Genomic DNA, 27,471 nt, shown 5'->3' with positions numbered 1-27,471 from the left:
TTTAAGGAACACAGAACAGACTGCCCTGGATTCATACTCTTCCAGAACTGTAAAATAATTCCATGATGGGCACGTGTGTGCACGTGGAGCAGTGGTGTGACCTGTTCTAGCAAGTCGATGCTCAGCATTGGACTGGTGGGTACTGACAGACGAGAAAGCACTTGCAGGCTGCTGGCCAACCGTCTGCTCTGTTTCTCCATGCTGCTCACGCCTGCTAGTGCCTAACCCACCAGATGCAGACCACGTTGGAACAACCGCCTCATCATTCAAAACATCATCCAGTTCAACCAAATCACTGGAACCCATAAGTGACTATTCTGGACCCTCCACCTGGCCACCAAACACCTCTGTAGTTGACTGGGGGTGATGTTGACTGGTGACACTAGATGAAGAAAACAGGGGCCATTTCTGTCACCACAGAACCCACCACTTCTTGGGAGCTTGTTCATATGGTCGCCTCCAATGCCTCCTCCCAATCCAGGACGTAGGTGTGCTTTACTTCTGGAGCAGAGTACTGGGAGGAAGCAACCTCGTCAAGAGAAGCAGCTGCGGACGGGTTCTGGTCATGAAGAACCTGGCCACTACTGGTGCTGCTGCAACTAGCTTCCAAGTCCCTCAGACTGGGTAGAGGGTTCCTGATCTAAATAATCGACAACTCTCTTCGCCTGCTGCTCTGTCAAAAGTTTCCTGCGTGCGAACACAGGGATAACATCTCTGACCAGGGGGGAATGCTTGCTGCTGTCACCTTCAACCTGATCACGTACTTGATGTGATCCACCAACACCACCATCACTCCATTTTCTTTTAGGAGTGGAAGGAAATTGCTGCTGCTCTCGCTCCATTGTTTTGGGTTGGGGCCACAAACTTTATTGGGGCAGGGGTATGAGCGACAGAACAGATAAGAAAAGAAAACAAAAAAAAGGAACTTAGAAAACAAACAAAAAAAGCATGCGCACTGTGCTCATTAGCACTTCAGACTTCTAATCACTTCCTTCAGCTACAGCTGGTGGCTGAGAGGATGGTGATTGTACTTAAGCATGGGCACAAGTGGTTAAAACTTCCAAGGGATCTTAACTCTACGTCAACTATGGTTGTGAGATATTTGGACTGTAGGCAAAACAATTATGCTGTGTTTCTAAAGAGGGAGGTCCAATCTTCACATGGAGTTTCATATTTGAAGAAAAAAAAATGAACTGGAACACCCATGTTGCTGAGAATACAGGAAGGAACTAATGCAGGGAGTTTGCAGCTGAGAAAGCTTCACTAATCCAACAAGGAGCTGAGAGCACCAGAATGAATTTACAGAGCCCCCCCCCCCCCCCCCCAAAAAAAAAACACACACACACACCAAAACAAAAAACACTGCAACAACTTATCAATGAACTTATAAAAATTCCTTTATTGATGCATTTCTTACAGACAAAAAAATGTACAGTTTTATGAGCTCAGTTTATTATTTCTTAAGAACATCTAACATAAGAGACTTCTGTCTCAAGCATCTTAAGCAGCACCACTGATGCCAATACCTGAGGTTTTCTGAACTACCAGGGCAAGAAAACTGGGAGTCCAGACCAACCTCATCAGGCAGACAAACACAGGAGGAGTTGCATCTGCAAGGCTGGGAAGCAATTAATTCAATCCAGAAACAAAAGTGTGTAGAGGATCCAGATGATAGGCTTCAGCATGGAGAAGCCTACACACTGTCGTCAGAGGCAATTCTAGACAGGTTCCTGCCCCATCTACCATTATTTCGGACTCTGCATAAGGCATCCACAGACAAAGGGCAACAATTTTCATAGCAAAACAATAAAACTTGTTTTGGGAGGAAGTGAAAAAACAATTAACGACAGTATATGATGTGCAAGTATGTACAAAGCTAGAGCAAATAGTGTGGTCCAGGCAGTACTTAAAAAGATAGCTGCACTCACAAGTAATTATCCAAATGTCCTCCAGTTTCCCCATAGTGGTGGTTGATGGCCACCATGAAATATGCAGAGAATGGGATAGGTTGCAGCCTTATGGAGAACTTACAGGACAACAATGGAGTAACTATACTGACATTTCAAAGTACAGTAATCCTTTAAATTCATTATGTTTAGAGGAACAGGACGACTGCTGTAAAATGGTCTTCCTGTAGTCCCAGCAGGTACTGCAGATCAGCTTGACTACTGTGATGTTAGTCCAGCCATCCCTTCTCCCAAAAGTCATGCATGGCTTTTCCACCAATGCAGAACCAAGCAACGGTTAGTTGAGCAGTGGAAGGGACTACAGCAACAAATTCATCTAACTTGGAAAATCTGCTAGGCCATCAGTGGGGCCCTGTTTTCCAGGGCCATCTACACTGCCTGGATAATCAGTCTAGCTCACATGGTTTCTTTATCAATACTACTACTCCCAGTACATTTAATTTAATTTTTTTTTATTTTCGGACTCAATTTCTGGAACCCAGTTGGATGCAGTGTACATTTTTAAAAAAATAAATCTGAATTTGATGCCAGCAACACATCTCCAAAAAGCTGAAACCAGAGCAAAATAACCTGTAAAAGTTGTGCAACCCTAAAAACACACCTAGAATATCTCACATGTAACAGAAGAGCTCCATAATAAAAACAGAAGTGACCAGGTGCTTGGGCATCTTTATACACAGAACGATTAAAGATCTAGATTGGATGTGCCAGCTTTCTGCCTGATTTGAAGATTTGCAGAGGGCGTTATCCCTTTCTTAAGGTCTGATTCAGTTGTGAGCGCGAGGCAATACTAACTTGTTGGCGTCCAGGTGCTAAACTGGCCTGCCTGCAGTCCAGGCACGACTACCATTAAAGAGGAGCTGTTAGGTATAAGGTCTCAGAGAAAATAAACACATAACAGTAGCTAAATATTGGCTGTACTTACATTACATGTGCATTTTACTGTCCACGTTTGTACTTCACAGAATTTTTACATAGTATTTGCAGAGAATGATGCTCCTGACAGCTCATGGCAGGTTCCATGTTTGTCTGTCTCCTATGAAGCCAATTGTGTCGTCATGTCCTCCCTGCTTCCTGATGATTCCACTCACAAAAAAGCTCGTAATGAATAACACTACTGTGCAGTGAATATTAATTAGCCATGTGGCTAGGAACAATAGCGGACTCCTGGAGTGTACTCTGCCTGGAGATTTATCAGTGCTGTGAGCTGGGCTGCATTACATGCTGTTTTCACTTGAGCCTGTAACTTCTCACTAGCAGCCGAGGGGAGGGCCCCAGAATGCTTTGCTGTATGGTATGCGGCCTCTCGTCCTTTTTAAGGGCTTGGGAATACAGAGCCTTGCTGTCAGCACACATCAAAAGTAAGAGATTTTTAACTTCAGTATTGCCTTTTTGGCTTCCTTCTAAACTGTTTAACACAGGAGAATAGAGGTTTAAATTAGCTTTTGCAGCCTGACAGTTACTCTTTAAAAAAAACAAACTTTTGATGCTGTAAGAAATAAAAGTATGACAAAGGTAACCACAAACTGCTGAGCAACTGAAATCTAATATCCGAAGAGACAAAAGCATTTCACTTTTAAAATTACACATTTTGTCTCAGCTTCCAAATGTTTAACAGAGGTGATTCACACTGGTAAAAAGGCCATCTTTCTGAAAAGAGTTCTTGAAAAATGTAAAAAAGGAAAGCATTTTTAAAAATTCTCAATTTTAATATCTACTATATTGCCCTTGTATTTTCAAATACAGTGTTTATATTTAAAAAATCATTGTGTTTATTAACATTTTATGTAGCATCCTAGCTTTTGGCAAAACAGTTCCAACATTGCATGCTTCCGACAGATCTCAGCTGCTGCTGTAAATTCTATACCTAAGGCCTTGTTCATGTGGCAAAGCTATCTGATGTACATTCTAGTATATTGGTGTCATTGGTGTAGCGTCACATGTGTCGAACTCCAGGCCTGGAGGGCCAAATCCATGCCAGAGTTTAGGATGGACTGAGAAAGAAAGGAATGTGTTCTACCTGATTCAGGTCACCTTTCCCGATTCAGACCCATCAATTCATTTGAGCTGTGTCTGTAGAGCAAAACTCACACCCCATTCATTAAAGTGAATGAATCTCCATGCTAAACCTCACTGCGGGACCTTTTTTGTGTTCTACAACAGCTCACCATATCTAACTGGGTTAGATATCTAGCTGGGTAACCAACAACTAATGCAGTTAATTGCACTGTGGGATACCCAGCAACTGAAATGCAGAATATGCACCAGCATCCAACATACATTTTGCTAAGATTTGGCAACATATACAGTGTGGCTGAGGTCTTAGGTCCTGGCAAGCAGGGAACATAGGAAGAGAAAAATGGCAACGTTGTGGGTTCACAGCAAGCAATGTCCATTCTGTCCTAAATGCCATCTGAATCCAATTCCTTCCTATGCCCAGCATTCTTCTGAAACCATAGAGCCACTATAAAAACATCCACCACAACTGGGCAGACTAGAACTGCCATGACTGTAGTCTTTTTAGGTCAGGCTTGTCCACAGTCCTTCACCCAGGGACCACATTCTCTGTATTAAACTTGGTCATGAATGGGAGGCTATAAGAGGGTATCTCAAAAAAGGCTAAATGGAGTCAGCACTCCAGTGGACGCTGCAGGCAGAGGAGATGTTGCATAAACATGCACTCTCTCCTGTCACTCAGGTGTCATAAGCGTGCTCTGATACTGACAAGACAATATTGTGCAATTGAAGAAAAGGAGGGGGAGATAGGCACTGCTAATAAAAAAAACTTTTAATCCAGAGTAATGTACACAGATGCTTCCAAACGCAATACACTTCCTTGAAAATAAGAACACATCATCGTGGGTGCTGGGCACAGATGCCTATATGTGCCCAGCACCCACCACACCGCACCGCTATCCAAGATTCGGTATGTTTGCACAACCTATTGCTTTCATGTGACATGATGTGTCCTTATTGTCCTGCAAGTGTATTGTGTGCTGAAGCATCTGTGTACATCACTCTGGATGAAAAAAGTTATCAGCAGTGCCGATCTCCCCCTCCTTTTCTTCAAATGCTATAAGTGGGCCCTGCACTTTTCCCATTTTATTAGCCTCTATACTGAGCCCCTTCAATGAGTATCCTTTCATGTAAGCCGCCCCCCCCCCCCACACACACACACACACACATATAATGTGTGCTCCATTAAAACCCTAGCCCATTACATTTTCTACATTAACAGTCAGATACTCCAATGACCAGCAGACTTACTGTCAAATACTCCAATGACAGGCAGATTCTCCACTTACAAAGAGACCCCACTGACATACAGGTACTTCACTAAAAGCCACACCTCTAATGGGTGGTGTATTGTCAAGTGACGGGCAGATTCTACACTGACCGGCCGTTAACTCACTGACAGAATAGATGTAGACGCAACGGCTAACTGATGGAGAACAGACATTTACACCCAGTTACAGTTCCTTATCTTCCATTACCTTGCACTCTGAAGTGCAGATACCAGACAATGATCACCAGTCTTCTGTTTCTACTCTTCCAATGCCGAGTATTGCATGTAAAGGAGTGTGTTCAGATCACACATAGCTCACATGCTCTGAAGTCCTGGTGTTCTCACATCCCAATGAAAAGCCAGCTCCCCCCCACCCCCCGGCTACATTTGATTCTCACTAGTGTCATCACATGGTATTAACGTGAGCATGTGCCAGGAACAATCATGGCTGGTGGGAGCCAGGGCAACTGCCTGACATTTGATTAGGCAGGAGAGAAGTTCCAAGACTTTAGAGCCACATATCTAAACACACTCCACATGCCACCTTCTACATCTAGAGAGGCCTCCAACGGGTGCAAGTTTAAACTCAAGGAGTTGGCAGGCCACAAACAGCTATAGGGTGCTGCATCTGGCACAAGGGCCATAGATTGGACAAGCCAGCACTAGGCATTTGTTGCATTTTCATATACTGTGTTTACAATTTAAACAAAAATTCTTTGAGAGTCTTGAATCTTTGCTTCACAGGAATCCATAGAAATCACTGAAGCTTCAAATTCCTCCAGCATAAAACAGTTGCCTCAATGAATAAGCCATGCAGACATTTTCCATTTATGCAGATGCAAGTCTAGTTCTCCATTTCGGAAAATTCAAATAGATTTCCAACAAGGACTTTCTTGGAAGGAGGCAAAAATGCTCTGGTCCAAAAAAACTTCACAGGGAATAAAGTCTATTGTTCATAAAAAACAAAAACAAATGAAAGTTCCAAGTCTGATTCAGTAGAAGTCTTGTTTAAATCTCAACATCGCTCTCCTTGTCATTGTCATGATCTCCATCATAAAATTCATTTGAAGCTTCTGGTCTAAAGGGGGGGAAAAATAAATAAATTTCCTCTTAAAAAGTATGATCTAGACTTTTGAATGCATTTTTATATACATATAAAAGAAGGCAGAGGGAGAGGAGTTTAAAGGATGACCGTTTTTAAAATGAACCCAAGGTGAGAAGGCTATAGAGGCTGCCATATTTATTTCCTTTTAAACAATACCAGTTGCCTGGCAGCCCTGCTGATCTACAGTATTTAGTGTCTGAATAACACCAGAAACCCGCACAAACAGTTCTGATTTTTGTCAGAAAAACCTGATCTGCATTTTCTTCTTCAGGGTCTAAGGCTGAAAATATTAGAGGTAGAGGATCAGCAGGACAGCCAGGCAACAGTTATTGCTTAAAGTGGATCCGAGAGGAGGGCATTCCTCAAGCCAAATTTTTTTTTTTTTTAATATCATTATTCCCTATAAATTAAACAAGCCTCGCCCAAAGCTCCTCCAGTGCCTAGGCATTTTGCATCCCATGTAGCACATGCTCATGGGAGCTCAGTATGGTGGGGAGACAGCTTTTCCCAAAGGAGGAGGCGGCGTTACCAGCCAGAGATTTCAGAGGCAAGGGTGCGAAGAGGGGAGTAGAGATTTCACAGGTTGAGGGGTGGAGATGCAGAGCAGCTTGCCTGTGTAATGATAACAATCAGAATATGGCTTCTCTCATTGCATCACAAGAAGAAATATTCATATGCTGTTGAAGCTGTTTGCAGCTAATTTGCTGTGTAAACTATCTAAACTTTAGATAAGATATACAGATATACAGTTACTTGTTATAGTTAGTTTTGCATCTCGGATCCGCTTTAAAGGGAAAGAAATATGGCAGCCCACATATCACTCTCACCTTGGGTTCACTTTAAGGATGAAGGTCACCACAACAACAATAGTCTGATCCAGAACCAGCATGTAGATCAGGTGTTCCAACACCACTGGCATGGAAAAAAATCTGCTTATGCAAAAACTTTTTTCCCCCCGGAAACAGCACCATATACAGTGGCTTGCAAAAGTATTCGGCCCCCTTGAAGTTTTCCACATTTTGTCACATTACTGCCACAAACATGAAACAATTTTATTGGAATTCCACGTGAAAGACCAATACAAAGTGGTGTACACTTAAGTGAAACGAAAATTACACACGATTCCAACATTTTTTTTTTTGCAAATCAATAACCGCAAAGTGGGGTGTGCATAATTATTCAGCCCCCTTTGGTCTGAGTGCAGTCAGTTGCCCATAGACATTGCCTGATGAGTGCTAAAGACTAAATAGCGTGCACCTGTGTGTAATCTAATGTCCGTACAAATACAGCTGCTCTGTGACGGCCTCAGAGGTTGTCTAAGAGAATACTGGTAGCAAAAACACCATGAAGTCCAAAGAACACACCAGACAGGTCAGGGATAAAGTTATTGAGAAATTTAAAGCAGGTTTAGGCTGCAAAAAGATTTCCAAATCCTTGAACATCCCACGGAGCACTGTTCAAGCGATCATTCAGAAATGGAAGGAGTATGGCACAACTGTAAACCTACCAAGACAAGGCCATCCACAAACTCACAGGCCGAACAAGGAGAGCGCTTATCAGAAATGCAGTCAAGAGGCCCATGGTGACTCTGGACAAGCTGCAGAGATCTACAGCTCTGGTGCGGGAATCTGTCGATAGGACAACTATTAGTCGTGCACTGCACAAGTTGGCCTTTATGGAAGAGTGGCCAAAAAAAAAGCCATTTGCAGTTTGCCACAAGCCATGTAGGGGACACAGCAAACATGTGGAAGAAGGTGCTCTGGTCAGATGAGACCAAAATGGAACTTTTTGGCCAACATACAAAGCGCTAAACTAACACTGCACATCACTCTGAACACACCATCCCCACTGTCAAATATGGTGGTGGCAGCATCATGCTCTGGGGGTGCTTCTCTTCAGCAGAGACAGGGAAGCTGGTCAGAGTTGATGAGAAGATGGATGGAGCCAAATACAGGTCAATCTTGGAAGAAAACTTCTTGGAGTCTGCAAAAGACTTGAGACTGGGGCGGAGGTTCACCTTCCAGCAGTACATCGACCCTAAGCATAAAGCCAAGGCAACAATGGAATGGTTTAAAACAAAACATATCTATGTGTTAGAATGGCCCAGTCAAAGTCCAGATCTAAATCCAATCGAGAATCTGTGGCAAGATCTGAAAACTGCTGTTCACAAACGCTGTGCATCTAATCTGACTGAGCTGGAGCTGTTTTGCAAAGAAGAATGGGCAAGGATTTCAGTCTCTAGATGTGCAAAGCTGGTAGAGACATACCCTAAAAGACTGGCAGCTGTAATTCCAGCAAAAGGTGGTTCTACAAAGTATTGACTCAGGGGGCTGAATAACGCACACCCCACTTTGCAGTTATTGATTTGTAAAAATGTTTAGCATCATGTACGATTTTCGTTCCACTTCTCTCACGTGTACACCACTTTGTTTTGGTCTTTCACAGGGAATTCCAATAAAATGGATTCATGTTTGTGGCAGTAATGTGACAAAATGTGGAAAACTTCAAGGGGGCCGAATACTTTTGCAAGCCACTGTATTTGGACAGGGACAACTTTTTTTTTCTAAGTTTTTGCTCCGTTCATTACCACAATGAATTTTAAATGAAATCACTCAGGTGCAGTTGAAGTGCAAGCTTTAAAAACTTTAATTCAGTGGGGTGAACAATATAGAAAATAATTTAATAGATTAAAAAAAAAAAAATCACCTGCATGGTTCCCAAAACGGACCACACCAGGGTGAAACCTGATCATTTGAATTGGCAGTGATTGCAAAAGTGCTAAGGAAATGAAAGTCGATGGCTGTCACCCCAGACTTGCGCTTGCAATTACCCAAAAATCGCAATTACGTTGCCTGCCGTATTTTTGGAGCGACTGCACTGCAAGTATAGGATCGCTGCAAAAAAACACTTAAAATATTGTACAAAGCGATTTTGCAGCGATTTTACTACCCAAAACCAATTGGGTTAAAAATCCCTAGTGCAACCACTAATGAAATCTGTTGCATTAAATTCAATATTACTTCAAAAAAGACTGAAATGGCTCTGAAAAAAAAAACCTCAGCGATCGCAATGTATAGTGGGCCCCAGCCTTTAAAGAGACTCTGAAGTCTCTTTTTTTCCCTTCTTTTAACATTCCTCTTCAGCTTTAATGCCAGAGTGAAATTGCTGCATCCCCGCGGCAGAGGAGTGATTACTTAGAAAACGACCTGCAAAGTTCAGTCATGCTGCCTTGACATGCAGGGCTTCTCTTCCTGGAGAGGCAGAGCTTTGAGCTGTAGCTCAGCCTCTCCGCCATCAATCCCTGCAGATCTCTGCTTCCTCCCCGCTCCTCTCAGTGAAAGAAGACTGAGAGGGGCGGGTAGAGGCGGCGATCAGAGGAGATTGATTGCGGAAGAGGCAGAGCTACAGCCTAAAGCTCTGCCTCATTGAGGAAGTGAAGCCCTGTGAGTCCCTGGGGCTTTGCAGGGCTTCTCTCTAGTAATAAATCACTCCTCTGCCCCAGGGATGCGGCTATTTCACTCATTAAAGCTGAAGAGGAATGTTAAAAGAAGGGAAAAGAGACTTCAGAGTCTCTTTAAAGGATAAGCAAGGTGACAAAAGAAATGTAGCTCTACTTATCTGGTGCTTCTTTCAGCCCCTAGAAGTCATTTGTGTCCCTCACTGCAGCTTCCGGTCTTCTCCGGTGTCCCGCTGGTAACCTCTCATGATTGCCGTCCCCTGATGAGTAGGAGTCTTTGTGCATGCTCGCTTGAGAACCCGCCCATGTCACCACCAGGAGCGTACTGCACAGACGCAGTACACTCCTGATAATGTGGGCGCGTTCACACCTTAGAGCCTGTGGCGGGGGATACAAAATCACTTCTAGGACCGGAAAGAAGCCCAAGTACAACTACATTTCTTTTGTCGCCTTGCTTATCCTTGTGTCAAGCGAACAAAAAAACCCACTTATATATCAGGAAACTGCTTTCCACTGGCTTGATCTATGTACCAATGTTTACCTCATGTCATATGCAACATGTTCCCTTTTAAAAATGAATCAGTATATCCATTGTGTCTTACATCTACCATGCATTTCATTGTGCTGTGTCAGCCCATATAATCATTGGGTCTGTTGTAATGGGTATGTCACATATTAGGCCATCGTTGACATTTATGTGTTCCATGCAGTTTCTAGAAAAGCTAAACAAGACCTCTGCTACCGCAATGTAAATAAACAGGTTCAAAATGGAAGTGTGAACGGATTGTATGGGTAGGATTCATCGACACATTTGCCACTGAAATCAGTCGGTGACTATGCCAAGTTTGAACCTAGCTTAAATGAACCTTCATGGACAATTTACCTGGCGTAATTGTCTTCTGAACCTCTCTCTTCTGGATCTGGCTCATCTGTGCGGTCGTAACTTAAGAGATCGGATGGAACATCATGGATCTGAACGCTGGGCGCATGGTTCAACATTTTTAGGTTTTCAAAGATGGTTTGTCGGATTTGATCCAAATACTGTGTAAAAAGAGGAAATTAGGATATCATAAAAAGGTTTTTCTCTGTTGGTACGCAGTGCACAATCATGTAGGACAGTGAAAGCACTTATTTACCAAAGCTGGCAATAGAAGATACGTCTTCCAATCAGGCTATTATGTATGGTGTGTGCAGACAGCCCCTGACATTGAATCTGTCAAGAACCGTATTAAGTCGTATTAAGAGTTTTGCTCCAGTTTTCTTTGCACTGGTTTTAATATATCTACCTATAAGTTGAACCTAAAACAAACATGAATGCAGTCCCTGATGTACTTTATCATCCTATATACTGAGTATAAGATCCAAATAGATATAACAAAAGTTGTTTAGGCGATACCTTTAACCTTTTCTGTACCAGCAATCTCTGACGCCTTAAAGGGACACTGCAGGGGGGTCAGGGGAAAAGGAGTTGAAGTTACCCAGGGCTTCTAATGGTCCCCCACAGACATCCTGTGCCCGCGCAGCCACTCCCCAATTCTTTGGCCCCGCCTCTGGTTCACTTCTGGAATTTCAGACTTTAAAGTCTGAAAACCACTGCGCCTGCGTTACCGTGTCCTCACTACCGCTGATGGCACCAGGAGCGTACTGCACAGGCCCAGTATGGTCTGTGCCTGCGCCGTGCGCTCCAGGTGACATCAGGGGAAGCGAGGACACGGCTGTGAATTGGTAAGGTGCATTTTACTAGTGTCCAGTTTGCCTACTAGTAAATCTACTTCAAGAACTAATGTAAAATTGTGGCATGTAGATTTCAATGTAGCCAACCTCAGCTTGTGTCATTCAGCACATGATCCAGTTTCCTTTGAAATTCCAGAATATTCCCATCAGTACATGTGCAAGTGGCCCTCCATTTTTCTGCTGACAATAGATACCAGAGCTACCAAGCCTTACCTGGCGAGTGTTCTGGTTTTCAATTCTAGTACTGACATCAGGGTGGAGGGTAAAGTCTGGTGCAAAATACTCAAAGTATTCTGAGGAAGTAAACAACAGATATAAGAGTATGCCAAGTACATCACATTGATTTTAAACATTTTCAAAATGCTAGATAAGAAAAAAACATCTGTATAGACTAAACTCACCACTATAAGGCAACTCTTCACTGATTGTCTCATCAACCAGCAATGAGGTTTCATATGTCCTGAAAACAAAGAACAAAGTAAACTAAATCATTAACTTTCATGTTCCGAAAATAAGGGACTAATCAAGCTGGGTTCACACTGCTCCAGATTAACAATGGTGCGGATACACTGTGGTCCATCAACTAGTTCACATTACGCAAAGTGCATCTGGTCCGCTGCAGCCACCTGCCTGGTCAGGTTCACTGCTGGGGACAAGTGCTGCTAGACTGATCAGAGCACCGAAAGAATTCTGGAGCTCCCCAATGGATTGCAAAAGACCAATGGGAATCCTTCCTCCTTACCACTCAGTGAACCAATAAGACTTCTCCCTGGGGAGGGAGGATTCCCATAGGTCTGTTGCAATCCAGTAACACTTCTGTCGGGGCTACAATCTGTATAGCAGCGCTTGTCCCCAGCAGTGGACCAGAGCGGTGGTGGCAGCATCGGCAGTGGGGTAGACCCAAAGGCAGAAGGTGCCAGAGGACAGGCAAGTAGAGAAAAGTGCAGGGACATATGCAGTGAATAGCCTAGTGAGAATGGACACTGAAGATGCATCATCAATTGCCTCATCTTGTCTACATAAAGCTTCATATTAACCACTTGTCGACCGCGCACTCATACCGCGCGTCGGCAAAGTGGCAGCTGCAGGACCAGCGACGCAGTATTGCGTCGCCAGCTGCAGGCTGATTAATCAGGAAGCAGCCGCTCGCGCGAGCGGCTGCTTCCTGTCAATTCACGGCGGGGAGCTCCGTGAATAGCCTGCGGGCCGCCGATGGCGGCTCGCAGGCTAAATGTAAACACAAGCGGAAATAATCCGCTTTGTTTACATTGTACGGCGCTGCTGCGCAGCAGCGCCGTAAGGCAGATCGGCGATCCCCGGCCAATCAGCGGCCGGGGATCGCCGCCATGTGACAGGGGACGTCCTGTCACTGGCTGCACAGGACGGATAGCGTCCTGTGCAGCCCTGATCTCCGGGGGGAGCAGGTAGGAGAGGGAGGGGGGAATTTCGCCGCGGAGGGGGGCTTTGAGGTGCCCCCCCCGCCAGCCACATGCAGGCAGGAGAGATCGGACCCCCCAGCACATCATCCCCCTAGTGGGGAAAAAAGGGGGGTGATCTGATCTCTCTGCCTGCTACATGATCTGTGCTGGGGGCTGCAGAGCCCACCCAGCACAGATCACTCAACACAGCGCTGGTCCTTAAGGGGGGGGTAAAGGGTGGGTCCTCAAGTGGTTAAGAAGAAATTAAATGGCAGGTCACATGACCAAGGCTTATACTGCAATTAAAGCGAAATATAACCCTGCATTTCAACTTTGCTCTAAAACATTATTTACAGCATATTATATGCAACCAGCATTTTTTTTTTTTTTTTTTTTACTAGACCAGCATTGGAAGGGTTACACACAGAGCTTTAAAGTTCCCTGGAGAGAAATGAAGACGCATCCGAAGTGTAGATAGATACATTTAACTAAACAGAATGTAACAAGTGAGGAATGTTATACACTCTTTGGCTGTCCTCCAGCTCCTGCACAGTCAGAGAGAGTGAGTCACATTCCACAATTGTTACATTTTGTTTACTTAAATGTATCCATCTAAACGGATGCGTCTGCTTTTCTATCCAAGGAACTTTAAAGCTCTGTGTGTAACCCTTCCAGGTCTAGTAAAAAAAAAATGCTGGTTGCATATTATATTCTGTAAATAATGTTTTAGAGCAAAGTTGAAATGCAGGGTTATATTCCGCTTTAAGGCATTTAGAAACCATGCAAAGTATAAACCACTTGTGGACATTATCTTCTCACTGTGTTTCTGCCACTTCAAGATTGTACACCCTGCAGAATCTGGATACCTCACTGGCTATTCGTTAGAGCCCGGTCAATCACAGCAGCTCCCCATTACTGTCCTATGGTGGAGATTCCCAAAAGGGATGGGATGTGGTGGCCAACCTAGAAGTGGCAGTCTGATGAGTTTAAGCAGGAACTAGAGCCATCTAGAAAGAAGGGTTCAGATCAAGAAGGACCAGGCAACAGAGGAAGACTATCTGGGGAGGTAAACACTAGGTTTTCTTTCCACAGTGTTGCATCAATATCCATAACTAGGGTTTTCCTTCAAAGCAGACCTAACATGAAAGGCTTATGAGCTACAATTGTAGCTCTAGTCCTAATCATAAATAGGACTTTCCTGGAATTCCAGTGTTTTTAATAAAACTACCCTCATGTACCGGAGACGGGTACTGTTGAAGATGTGAACTCTTGAAGTGGATATACTGTATATTTGCTGCACTCAGAGGTGTGTTTCTTAGAGAGCTTGTCAGGCATTTTGGCCTCCTGTCTGCAGGCCACAGCGAGCCCTTTTATGGCTGCAATGTAAGGCAGGGTTTCCATCCCCATGTGTGTCAGCATATTCTTGAAAATTGGTTTCAGAGGGATTAGAACTGGTTTCAGGGGATGTGAAGCACTATTTTAAATAGTCAATGAATATATTGGATGAATTCAGACTCCTGCATATTAAAATGTAAAGAAACAGAATGAGGTGGGCAGGTCTACTCTGGTTTTCTGCTGCAGTTACTTACCAGCACCTCGCTACATTGCGGACTGTGTAGCCGCCTCCTCCAAGTACCAGTAAAGGAATATTGAAGCTCTTCACATACTGAACACAATCACTGCAAGACATAAATGTGACATGAGAATGGCAGGAATTATGCTACATTAATACCCCAACACAGTTATTCTGACTTGTGTGTAGCTGTCAGTGCAGCAGTATAGAATATATTTGGGAGGTGTTCAAAATTTTAGAAAAAAGTATCCTTGACGGCATGATCCACCACACCCAACCCAACTAAAGCATTCGTTCATATTTGTTAACAGAATAGAGCTCATCAGAAACCACAAGCAATGTAGTCGCAGTCCAAACAGGTTTTAAACTTATAATAAAGCTAACAATTTTTCTTTGATCATCAATCTTCATACAAATCACAAATTAAAATGGCTTCAATTAGTATATACAAACATCCGGCTAATCCATTCTCTATGAGCATCATATACGATAAAAATGATAGCTTGGAATTGCTTAAGACAATATTCAGGCAACGGCACTAGTTTGTTTCTTCATCGGCCTTTGTTTTTAGAATGCTTATTGAATTTAGTAGCACTAGGGTATTAAACCATGTTAGCCACCAGTAAAAGCAGGAAGTTTTCAATCAGGATGAAACAGTTTATTGGCTATCTTAAAAGAATAAGAGTAAGCAAGCTTTCGACTGTATAGCCTTCGTTGGGCTTCAATCCTGTTTGCTCGAAGGACTGAAGCCCGAAGGGGATGTGCAATCACCACATGTAAAACTGATAGCCTTTGCACTCAGAGAGTCACGTCAAAGGAATTTGCAATAGATATAAGGATGCATAGGGTAGAATGCCATAAGCCCACATAAGAGACAACAGTGGTAAACAGAGAACGACAAACCTCAGGCCAAAGATTAAGATATACAAGTTGGATACAATAGGAGGCCTATTCCAATCAGGCACTCTCAGACAACCAATGATGAAATAAATATTTTTGGGGTTTTTATTACACAATTATTTGATTGTGTTTTGACAATGGTGTCCATCTTTAGAATCTTAATTTAAAGGCCTGATGAAGAGCTACTACAGCTCAAAACTAGCGTCGTTGCCGGAATAGGACTCCAAGCCATAATTTTATCGTAGATGATCCTCATCATGGCAAAGTGATTGGCCGGCACACACACTGGGTAGTCACTGGAAACAATCATGAACAATTGCCTTCATTAATGAAAGCTGTATTATGCTTCATACACACTTGAGATAAAAGTCTTTGGAAAAGGCAAGATCACAGACCAATTTTACCCCATTCCATGTAGTATGAGAGCCATACTCTACACAGTCTATTCTATGGAGCTGCACTCCCCATCAAATAAAATCGTTGCAGGGTGCTGCACACAAAGATGCCCGTACACACTCAAAAGATGATTATCTGCAAAAGATCCATTCCTGCAAAATGCATTCATAGTCTATGATATCTGCAGATCCTCATACACACCTTGTTTAACAGACAATCATCTGCAGATCAGATCCACCAGGATGGGTTTTCAGATCTGCAGATGATTGCCAGATATGCAGATGAAGTCTGTTAAACAAGGTGTGTATGATGATCTGCAGATCTCAGACTATGAATGCATTTTGCAGGAATGGATATTTTGCAGGAACAAATCTTTTGCAGATAATAATCTTTTGAGTGTGTACGGGCATCTGTGTGTGCAGCATCTTGCAACGATTTTATCTGATGTGGAGTTCAGCTCCATAGAATAGACTGTGTAGAGTATGGCTCTCATACTACATGGAAGGGGGTAAAATTGGTCTGTGATCTTGCCTTTTCCAAAGACTTTTATCTCAAGTGTGTATGAAGCATTAGTGTTCGAACCCTTACACTGGAGTGAGCACCGCAGTATAGCGTGAAGACGCCGGATTCTAAGCGCTTCTTACTAACCTAATGAAGAAGGTGAAGGTCTATAAGCACAAGTCTTACCCGTGTCCTCTTATGCTCAAGTTAAAGCATCCCAGTCGATCACAGCCAAGCGAGTCCGCTCCACACTACAAAGACAAACATCTGATTAAAGATGGTGCAACTATTGATGCTCGTTGTGGTTATCCTGTCAACCACACCAGGTGACCAGAGATGGTCAATGTGATGACACTTTCAGGGAGGCGTGCAAATTAAAGTGAACCTCAGGTGAAAATAAACTGACTAGAAACAGTTGCATCTAGCCTCCTACTCCTAACAATTACTTTTGGATAGTTTTCCTAGTTTTATTATAGGTTTAAAAACTTTAAAAATAGATTTAATGTTTTATCTCTGAAGTGTCCCTAGTAGACCTAAAGTCTACAAACTGCTGACCTTTATTCCTTGCACTCAGATGTTCTCTGCCAGACAATAGTTAAAGGGCAGTAATTCCTTATCAGGGAGTATTATGCTGTAGTCCACAGGTGTCGAACTCCAGGCCTGGAGGGCCAGTTCCATGCCAGTGTTTAGGATGGACTGACAAAGAGAGGAATGTGTTCTACCTGATGGACCACACCTTTCCTGATTCAGACCCATCAATTCACTTGAGCTGTGTCAAAAATGTGTGAGGACCTCGGCCCTCGTAGGACCGGTTTGACATCCCTGCTGTAGTCTGACTAGGAGACTGGAGAGAACCACTTGCTTACCTAAATATGTATAGGCCTATTACCACTACGCCCAAATCCAGGCTGAATCTGAAGAGCGTTTCCTAGCATGCCAGTGAAGAAGGGGGGAGAAACATTGCCCATCTCCCCAGTGACTTGCCATCCAGATCGCGCTGTGGTGCAAATCTAGACAAGCTGAAGATTTCTGCAGCTCTCAGCCAAATCCCTACAGCCATGCATGGCACTGTTTAGCGTTTCCGGCTGAGGCTTCGCAGCAGAATGGGAATCACTGCCAAATCAGAAACAGCTGCAACTAGTGGAGGTGAGCCCTAATTCAGGCAGAAGGGAAAAAAAAAAAAAAAAAAAAAAAAAACAAGCCTAGTTTTAAAAGAGAACCTGAACTGAGAGGGATATGGAAGCCACCATATTTATTTCCTGTTAAGCAATGCCAGTTACCTGGCAGCCCTGCTGATCCTCTGCCTCTAATACTTTTAGCCATAGAACCCGAACAAGCATGCAGATCAGATAATTGACATTTTTGTCAAATCTGACAAGATTAGCTACATGCTTGTCTCTGGATTGATTCAGGCACTACTGCAGCCAAATAGATCAGCAGGATAGCCAGGCAACTGGTATTGTTTAAAAGGAAAGAAACATGGCAGCCTCCATATTACTCGCACTTCAGGTTCCCTTTAATATGCTTAGCACTATACATACAAATATCTAGCTCATGTCACCCCAAGGTACACTTTAGTCTTAAGCGATTTAAAATACCTGTTCTTATTCATCAGGCCGCTTCAGCATTTTAATCCAGACTGATTCACAACGGCAGAACAGGGTCTTAATCACCCCGAAATCCCGGGGAAAAAATTGGGGCTCCTTCCTGGTAGAGGCAGAGCTTTGTGCAGTAGCTCTGCCTCTGCTCACGTCAATCCCCACAGATCTCCGCTTCCTCCCTCCCCTCTCAGTCTTCTTGCACTGAGAGGGGCGGGGAGAGGCGGAGATCCGCAGAGATTGATGCGACCGGAGGCAGAGCTACTGCACAAAGCCCTGCCTCCCCCAAGCAGCCAAAAGAAAAAAAATTGCCCCGGGATTTCAGGGGTTGTGGGTTTAAGACCTAGTTCTGCCACGCTGTTGCGACAAATCAGATTGGATTATAATGCTGAAGCGGCCTGATGAATAAAAAATGCTTCAAAAAATTAAAATGCTTCAGTCTCTCTAAGTGCACCTTAGCATCTTAATAGTCATTTCTAATTGTGACTCAAGGAGGGTGAAAAGGGGGAAGAGACATAGCAAGTGACTCAAATGTTCATTGACTACAATTACAGCTCCAGTGTTCAATGTTAACCTTATATGTGAACAAGCTGCAAATAAAGTAAATCACAATTAGCTCCCAATTAGCACTTCATTACTGAATATTCACACAAGGAGGGAAAAGGCGAGATTCTAAAGCTGGAGCCATTTGATTGAGCAACCCTTCTGCAATCTTAGTAACATATCTATAATTGTGAGCTATACCAGTGATCTGCAAACTTGGCTCTACAGCTGTAAAGGTGCGTACACACGCACGACAGCAGCCAACAACGGGTCCGTCGCCAACAGCCACAGTCATAATTCATAAAGGCAAATGCATTGGGGGATTTGTAGTTCCGTAACAGCTATAGAGCCAAGTTTGCAGATCACTAAGCTATACCATTTAATCTACTTACAGCCTCACACTAAGTAGCCATTAGTAACTTAGGAAATTGCCCAAAAACTGCTCAGAAAATTTAAAGTCAAAACAGAAGAGGTTGGGAAAAAAAAACAAAAAAAAAAAAACTTCTTTCCAGTTTTACTGCTGAACATTCTCCAGTGTTCTCCCCAGAATTGTTTCCAGCCTGGTGGCATGAAAAAGTAGCCGGGTGGGGTCCGATGAGAGAATGCAGGGCTGGCACTTCTCTGCACAACTCTGTTTACAGCAGGGGTCCCCAAACTTTTTCGGTCAAGGGCCGGGTCAACATACTTCAGACTGCTGGGAGCCGGAACATACATAAAATGATGTTGAAAAAATGACATTGAGGCTACTTGCACACTAAGACGTTGCGTTAGGTGCCACGTTAAGGTCGCATAACGTGCACCTAACGCGACGCCTGGTGCTCTTCTATGTGGACGTCAGAGTGAGCCGCGTTGTGCAGCTCACTCTGGCGTCCGTGATGCGTACTCTTGTGCGCATGCGGCATCACATGGTCCCGCCGGTCAATCGCCGCACAGAGCGGCCGCTCCAGGAAGTAAACACTGCACGTCAAAGCGTGCAGTGAATATTAATTAGCCATGTGCCTGGCCTTGTGTTACATTGCTGTGCGTTGGGGGAGCGCCTAACTAACGTGCGCCTGTAACGTCTTAGTGTGTAAGCAGCCTGAATCTAGGTATTGATTCCCCCAATCATGCCCGGAGAACTCCTTGCAGCAACCATTCAGTCATGTGGTGCCCGAAGAAAGTCTTTGTGCTCCAGACAGTGAAGCATACCCAGGTGACAACCTGCCATCCAGTTGGACAGCAGTGTCACCAGATGCAGAAGTGGAAGCCAGTGAATGACTGCTCGCTGGCTTCTACAGTATGTGGATGGTATTCTATATGCGGGCCACCAATATATAACGGTGCAGTCGCCCACATCTATAAGTTATACATTTTGTGTTTGGGGGCCAGTGAAAAAGCCTCAGGGGGCCACATTCAACCCACGGGCCTTAGTTTGAGGACCACTGGTTTACAGCATAGGTAAGCCAATGACAGCCCGGTCCTCACCAAAAGTAGTCGGGTGGATCACCCGGCTAAAAGGGCCTGGGGAGAACAATGTTCTCTTAAGCTAGGTTCACATTGGGACGTTCCGTCCTGGAAAACAGGCTCACAACAGAGTGAGAATTGCACTGTGCATTAAGTGTGCCATGCGAGGCATACAGTACTCAAACCTAAAAAGTACTTCACCGGAACTATAAGTGTATGGTCCTGCGCAGCATGCCTCAATGTTATGCTGACGGATTTGGAGGCATTGCTAACGCACTGATGTGAACATATCATTACAATATAATCACATTGCGTTACCCATGTGATTATACCGTCCATGTGAAAGTAATCTTCCTGTCAGGGAGAAGTTCTATAAAGCCAGCGCTGGAGATCTGGTCTACAGGCTCCTGGGGCTTTCAAATATCTATGAATTAAATTACTTATGAGAATACCTGGCTGTTGGGGAGGATCTCATTACACAAGGAACAAAGCGGTATGAACATGCAACTCTTATCTGCTTCCATGCTTATCTGCAAATCGTGTTCGGCAGTGAAAGTGTTGGTGTCTATAGGCTCGCACACACATGTGAGCTGCTGCTCAGCAGGTGTCAGAACTTGATCCCTCAAGCAACAGTTTGTGGTTGAGTCTATACAGATGCATCATCAGCCTACAGGCTAATAATACATTCTGTTGCTATAGAGGGGAGGAGGGCCGTAAGCAAAGCATGTGATGGTGTGGAATAGAGCGGGCTGTGTGAACAAGAGAATAATGTCCTTGGCTGGGATAATCTGCCAGGTCGCTCACTGTCACAGTGGAGGGGTCATTTTTTTTATAGATTTGATACTTACCGCAGAAGAGGCAAGCTTCTAGATAATCCAAAGGCTTCCCAGACTCTACTGGTCCCCACTGATACAGCCCATGACCCTCTTACTCTGTTTCTATGCCTCCATCCATGTTCCGAATAAGGTTTGCGCATGCCCAGTAGCATGAATACATGGCCAGTGGCTTTGTGCAGTTTGCATTTTTCTTAAATGCTATGCAGAATCCCATATGTCTCTGGAAAATGCAACAGCACCATAGACATTTCTCTACTGCAAAACGCTGTGGATTTGCTCATGTGTGCCCCCTGACTAAGAGAACAGTCAACAGAAGGCAGACAAGTAGCTTTCTGATTTATGTTAACTTTAATCATCCGATTAATGGTATATCCTAGGAAGTCTTACATTTTAAATATGAAAAGTTTTACCACCACAGAGATCATCCAAAGCAAACCTTAAAAGCATTCAATTGGGTTGCTCTATAAAACCCCCACCTCCAACCAAGCTTTGCAACACACTTAGGCAGGGTTCACTCTTAAAGGTTATCCGAGGCCACGCTCTGGTACAATAAGGGATAATTACCAGAAGAGAAGGAAGCCTCAGGATCCCATTGAGTATTCCCTCGATGTTTTGCCAGTGATGAACAAGTATGGAAGCTAGAATTCAGGATAGGCAGAAAAGGAGCGGAGAGGACATTGAGAAGCTGGTTACCTGATTTTGGAACTCTCAACCTGCCAGCTGAGGCAGCTCCCCTCGAAGGGCAAAAATGTCAAGGACCCCTGCAAAGTCCTCAAGGAACCCTGTTTGAGAATGACTGTTCTATATGATGCGCAGGCTTCCCTCTTCAGCAGGTATGCATTTTCATACAGAATGCTCACTTAAAACTCAGAAATCCCTACCAGGCACATTAGACGTTTGGTTATTCCGATTAATTACGTTACTTTGGTTTTAATTACTTTACATTCATTTTCTACATCACATCAGTTCACATGTGTTGCGTTACCTGTAAAACAATGCAGGTGGGCTGGTAGAAATCTATAACTTGTTTAATGACCGGCTGGAAGAGGTGTCTGTAACCTGTGATGAGAAAGGAATAGAAACATAACTGGTCAGTTCCCCAACAGTGCAAAGGTGGCCATAAATATTTGGTTTCCCAATAGGTTAGACAGATTTGGTATAAACACCACATCTAATGAAAATGAATGTAAAAAGTTATGGCATTTAAAAATCGATAGTGTGAGCTAAATGGTGATCAAATAGGCATTATAAACACCAGTTCTTGGTGTGCTGATCTTGCCAAAAGGAAGGACCACAGATGAAAGCAGCATACTGCTGTAGCTCTGCATCCAGCACTACCAAGTTAGAAGCTGCAGCAGTTACAGATGCATGCAATTTCAGCGGTAATGTCAGAAATATTGGAAATATTGCATTTTTTATGATTGGTCTTTTTTCATTGTTCGAGACATTGAAATCTTTTTTTACCTTATTTTCCTATAAAGTCCTCTTCAGCATTAAACTCTAAGTGGATTTGCCGCAGGAGCGATTTATTGCCCAGAAATAGCCCTGCAAAGTTCCAGGGCTTGCAGATCTTTCTTCCTGGTAGAGGCAGAGCTTTGCGCAGTAGCTCTGCCCCCCTCCAGTCAATCTCCGCATCTCCCCGCCCATTTTCTTTTACTGAGAGGGGCGGGGAGAGGCGGACATTGACTGGATAGGTGGCAGAGCTACTGCGCAAAGCTCTGCCTCCCCCAGGCAGAAAAATCTGTGACCTGCAGAGTTGTAGAACTTTGCAGGGCTATTTCTGTGGGTTCTGAACCATAATTAATTTTTTTTTTCTAGATTATACAAAAAGGGGTAGTTAGCGTTGGTTGAGACAATTTTTCTCAAACAATATTATTTACTAAGCAATCACTGATTTATTTATTTTTGCACACTGCAAACAACCCCCTATGATTACATATCTTCCCCTCGCCAACAATCACTGTGTCACATGATCACCATTCACTACCACACATCTCACCCCTCTCCAAAAATGAAAAACAAGGCAACCAGTTTTCAGTCTTTCTGAATTGGACATTTTGCAGATTTACGCATATCACCTCAATGAGCACACAAACATTAAATAGCTGTAGTGCCCGTCTCCTCTCCCCCTGCACCCATTTCTAATGGATAGGTCTCCCACATTCATGCGCATGTAACAGGATGCTGCAGCTGAGTGCACAGACTGTGCATGAATCTACTTTCTTCTTTGTGATATATTGACTGGATTTGCGCTTTTAAACCCCGACAGCACACCCAACCTCTGGTTAAGGAAGCTACATGAGCAAGTTATGCTGTAACCCTGTGACCTCCCTCCCACAGAGTGCAGAGTTCCTCTCTTCTACTGTGCCACAAGCCTGGAGAGTGTGCCTAGACAAACAGCCCCCCCCCCCAGGACAATCTCCTCACCTGATGCTTACCAGAGTCTCCAGACATCTCTGCTAAGCATAGTCAGGTGGCAAGCTGCTATTTAGTTGGATGGCAGTATGTGTCACCTGACACTGCAGCAGCCATGGATTGCAGCGACACTTGTGTATGCTCAGTAGAGGGGCAGCCAGTGCAATGCATGATTATGCTGGCAATGCACAGCAAATAAACGGATGGCACTGACAGGGACAGAAGCCATGGCTCCCCTGGAAAGTGCTCGTGGAGCACAGTTTAAGAACCACTGTCCTATGGTGTGAAGTGGTGCAGAATAGAACAGGTAAATCATCAATGCCTGGAAGTCATCAATTTACCTGATCTACCACAAAATAAAATAATAATAAAAAAAAAAGTGTATGGCCAACTTAAATCGGACATCTTTTCACTAGGTAGAAAGTAGTTACTCAGCAGCTGATGTGTGGAATGGGTTACTTACTTTGGTCATCAATCCCATCTCTTAGTGGCACGTTTAGACAATAATATCGCCCGCTTTCAGCTCCAACTTCATACATGTCACCTGTAGGGAAAAACAAACAAACATGAATGGTATTAATTTACACCCAGTCATTTTCATGTGATGTAGTAGGGTCATATTTGTGACTGCAGCTACTTTTCTTTGATATACAAGTTATGCAGACACAATCCATAAGATCTGGGGTGAGCATCACTACTTACAACTGTTTTGCGTGTGCCGCAATGCATGCCAGGAGATATGGTACTTGGACGTAAATACAGAAATGTACTCACATCCAGGGACTACATCTCCCAACATGCATTGCAGCATGCAAAAGACACTGCCAGGAAGTTGAAAATTTTGCAGCTGTAGTCGCTCTTTGAAGAACGTGGTGGATCCCATATGGACTGTGGGCCAGAGGAGCAGCACCCTGTAGGTAGGTAGTGACGCTCATCCCAGAACAGTAGCATTACAATAAAATGATCATCCGATGCAACGCACCAGTGTGAAAGTAGCCTTACGCCTGGTACACTCCATGCAAATTTCACTGCAGATCCTACTCTAATGGGAGATAGATCATCGATATAGAAAAACGAGTTTACATGTATGTGCTTTTTTCAAATTAGTTCATATCTTCAATAATTTTTCTGTTTGGATATTGAATAAAAGAATTTACACAAGGAAGGGTGGTTGGCATGACAATTAAAATTTCCCAACCTGTCTGATCTACTTTCAAAAAGAAAGGTTGATTTTAAGTTTGGAAACCGTCGCTGGCAATAGGCTGAATATTATTTTTCCCCCCAACCTGATCATCTGCTCAATTGAAAATTGCATGGCGTATACAAGGCCTTAGTCCAACACTATTCAGTCATCTGCGCACATGCACCTGTACTCGCGCAGGCTCAAAGAAAAGCACAGTCGTAACCATGGAATCCAACAAGAACTTGTCGGATTCCTTTCCGTGCTTGGCAACAGAGGACAGCATGAGAAGCCTCTACAAAATCCAGAGGCTTCCTTTTTCTAATGCTGGGTACACACGATGCGTTTCCGCGTCGAATGCGCCGCTCGATTCGATTATTTTCGAGCATTTCCAAGCGCATTTTGATTAATTTTAGGTCGAATGCCATGTAAAGTATGGCAAATAGACCCAACGATCCATCAAAACGCGTATCGAACATGTCGGAAATAATCGAATCAACGCAAATTGAACGGCGCATCGAACGCGGAAACGCATCGTGTGTACCCAGCATTAGGCAAGTATTGAACTTTTGATCCGAGGTGTGGCTCAGGTACACTTGAAGGCAAGCACAGATTTCTAGGTCACATGAATGACTTTCAAATAGAATTTATTTTCTCTGGGACAGCTGCATCAAGTATGAAAATTGTGCGAGCAAAGACGTAGTCCCCTTTTCCCCCTATACCAGGTGTGTCCAAACTTGTTTTTTTTAGGCCAAAGGCCATATTACTTTTTTTTTTCCCCAACAATATATTTTTATTATATTTTCAGAAGCAGTAATACAGAGAATGGAATTGAAAACATTTGTTAACATACAGCATACAGTTGAGGATAATTCTACATTGCAGTGAGATATTTAAAGCGGACCCAAACCAAACATTTTTTTTAATTCAAAATATTTAGTTGCACCACTTTGACACATACAAATATAAATAAACACTCCTTCAAGCCTATGAGCATTTCAGTGCATGCTTTTCACCCTCCTCTTTGCATAACTAGGGCTATACAGGTGGTGACCAGCAAAGGAGGAATTGCTAATGGCTGCCATCTACTCCACCAGTTTGCCGGATTGTTTGCCGGCAATATGAAAGGAAGGGAGGGGTTTCTCCAATAAATGTAAAATATTTTAGATTTGTCATCATGCAGCTAAAAAAAGGCTGCTATTTATTGTTATAATTTAGAAAATAGATTTTATTTCTCAAATCTTGTATTTTTTAGTTTGGGTCCACTTTAACATGCGTTCCTAGAGTAAGCAAATTTGGAGTAGATGGAGTAGGTGCAATATCGGCTTATTGCCGGGTTTACCTTATCTCAGAGCAACCACAAACCTTAAAGGCTGGTTGATTAGACCAGGCGCTCAGCTGAACTGGACAATTGGAGCGGTGATCAGGCGATCTACCAATTGTTATGATGGACAAGTTTTAGCAGGCCGATGTTTACAATCTAATGAGGCTGAAGTGATATTTAAAGGCGATTTGAGTTGTTTTCAACCTTATGACATATCACTGTTCTTGAGAGTGCTAGGGGGCCAAAGTACCAAAATTAAACACATTTTTTTGCTGATCGCCATTAGGTACACTATTCCTGTGACATTTTGTCAAAAAACATTTCCACAAGAAATAAAACTCATACCATGTGCAGTTATAGGGAACCAGAGGCCCCAGGAAAAAGGTTCTATACATACCTGGGGCTTCCTCCAGCCCCATACGCACGGATCGCTCCCACGCCGCCGTCCTTTGCTGCCTGGATCCGCCGGTACCGAGTCCCGTCATGGCTGCCAGTCGGCCGGCAGACGCGGCCAATTGTCCGCATCACACGGGGCTCCCTCCATATACGTACGCGTGAGGCTGCTTACTGCGCAGCCGCATGTGTACGGGTATGGAGGGAGCCCCTGTAATGCGGACAATTGGCCGCGTTCGCCGGAAGTGACGGGACCCGGTACCGCCAATCCAGGAAGCGGAGGATGGCAGCGTGGGAGCGATCCAGGCTTATGGGGCCCCAGGTATGTATAAAAGCTTTTTCTTTTTTTTTCTTACGTTCCTCTCTGGTTCCCTTTAAGCACAATGGCAGCTGCTAATCAGTGGCTGTACAGGTGAGCAAAGGGGAGGCACAGCAGCAACACCAGGTGGCCCCTGGTGCTTTGGGGCCACCAGAAAAGGCTTGGCGGACTGCATTTGGCCCCCAGGATGGACACTGGACAAGCCTGGCCTATACAAACAATGAAAAATCTAGAGGTTCAAGGTTTAAAAAGAAGCACTGACAGAACTACAATATAGACCCTCCCCTCCAGCCATCCTGTAACTGTGCCCTGATTATTCATATGGAAGGGACAGAAGTCTGCTATACGCAAAACCACTACTCTTACCTGTTCCAGGGAAAAAATAGTTGCCATATTTGTGAAAAGAAACGGTCATGACTCTGTCAGTGAGGTAAAATGCTTCTTGGACTCCATCTCCATGATGGATATCGATATCAATATACAAAACACGAGGATGGTACCTGGTGAAGAAGAGGAGATCATTTACATCCAGTCATGCGAACTTAAACCACTACTGCACATTTTGTAAGGAACACCATCTGCCTTGTCAAATTACAATATATATTGTAGACTAGTGATGTATCTGCAAAGCATTGGACCTGAACAGTCACCTGAGTGATTAACTCCTGTATGCATCTTAAAGTGTACCTGAGACTTTAGCAGCAGCTTTTATGCTCACCTGGGACTTCCTCCAGCCCCACGCAGACCGTAGGCTTCATTGCCATCCTCCAGGGCTCCTCTGTTCCTCCACTGTCTCGCCTGGTATACTTCTTAGTCCGGTCCAGTTGTGTGCCTGCATGGCCGAGCCCCTACTGCGCTTCCATTGGCAGGAGCATACTGTGCAGTCGTGCGCCTGCCCGAGGCCAGGCATGCTCACAACTGGACGAGACTTCCAAATTTAGCCTGCAAGATGGAGGAGGAACGGAGCGGCCCAGGGGGACGGAGATGAAGCCCACAGCCTGTATGAGGCTAGAAGAAGCCCCAGGTAAATATAAAAGCTGCTGCTGCTAAAGTCTCAGTCTTCCTTAAGGCTGGTTTCACAGT

The 27,471-nt window shown here is 44.0% G+C and overlaps 1 protein-coding gene across 1 annotated transcript in view; it reads right to left on the bottom strand.

Moving 5' to 3' along the window:
- Nucleotides 1-1,379: 1,379 nt before the first annotated feature.
- HDAC3 (histone deacetylase 3) overlaps nt 1,380-27,471 on the bottom strand; it is a 61,729-nt gene continuing 35,637 nt past the window's right edge. Inside the window, exons 7-15 of the mRNA XM_068277774.1 lie at nt 26,755-26,888; nt 23,636-23,716; nt 21,743-21,816; nt 16,524-16,588; nt 14,557-14,646; nt 11,951-12,009; nt 11,763-11,842; nt 10,699-10,856; nt 1,380-6,331 (exon numbers count right to left, since the gene is read on the bottom strand). Coding sequence (XP_068133875.1) covers nt 6,262-6,331; nt 10,699-10,856; nt 11,763-11,842; nt 11,951-12,009; nt 14,557-14,646; nt 16,524-16,588; nt 21,743-21,816; nt 23,636-23,716; nt 26,755-26,888 — 811 coding nt within the window. The 3' untranslated portion in view covers nt 1,380-6,261. The remainder of the gene's footprint in view (nt 6,332-10,698; nt 10,857-11,762; nt 11,843-11,950; nt 12,010-14,556; nt 14,647-16,523; nt 16,589-21,742; nt 21,817-23,635; nt 23,717-26,754; nt 26,889-27,471) is intronic.

This window comes from Hyperolius riggenbachi, chromosome 3 (genome assembly GCF_040937935.1).
Source record: "Hyperolius riggenbachi isolate aHypRig1 chromosome 3, aHypRig1.pri, whole genome shotgun sequence".
NCBI classification, from domain to species: Eukaryota; Metazoa; Chordata; class Amphibia; order Anura; family Hyperoliidae; genus Hyperolius; species Hyperolius riggenbachi.
The sequence above is the reverse complement of the archived record's forward strand: the minus strand, read 5'-3'. Positions and strand labels throughout refer to the sequence as shown.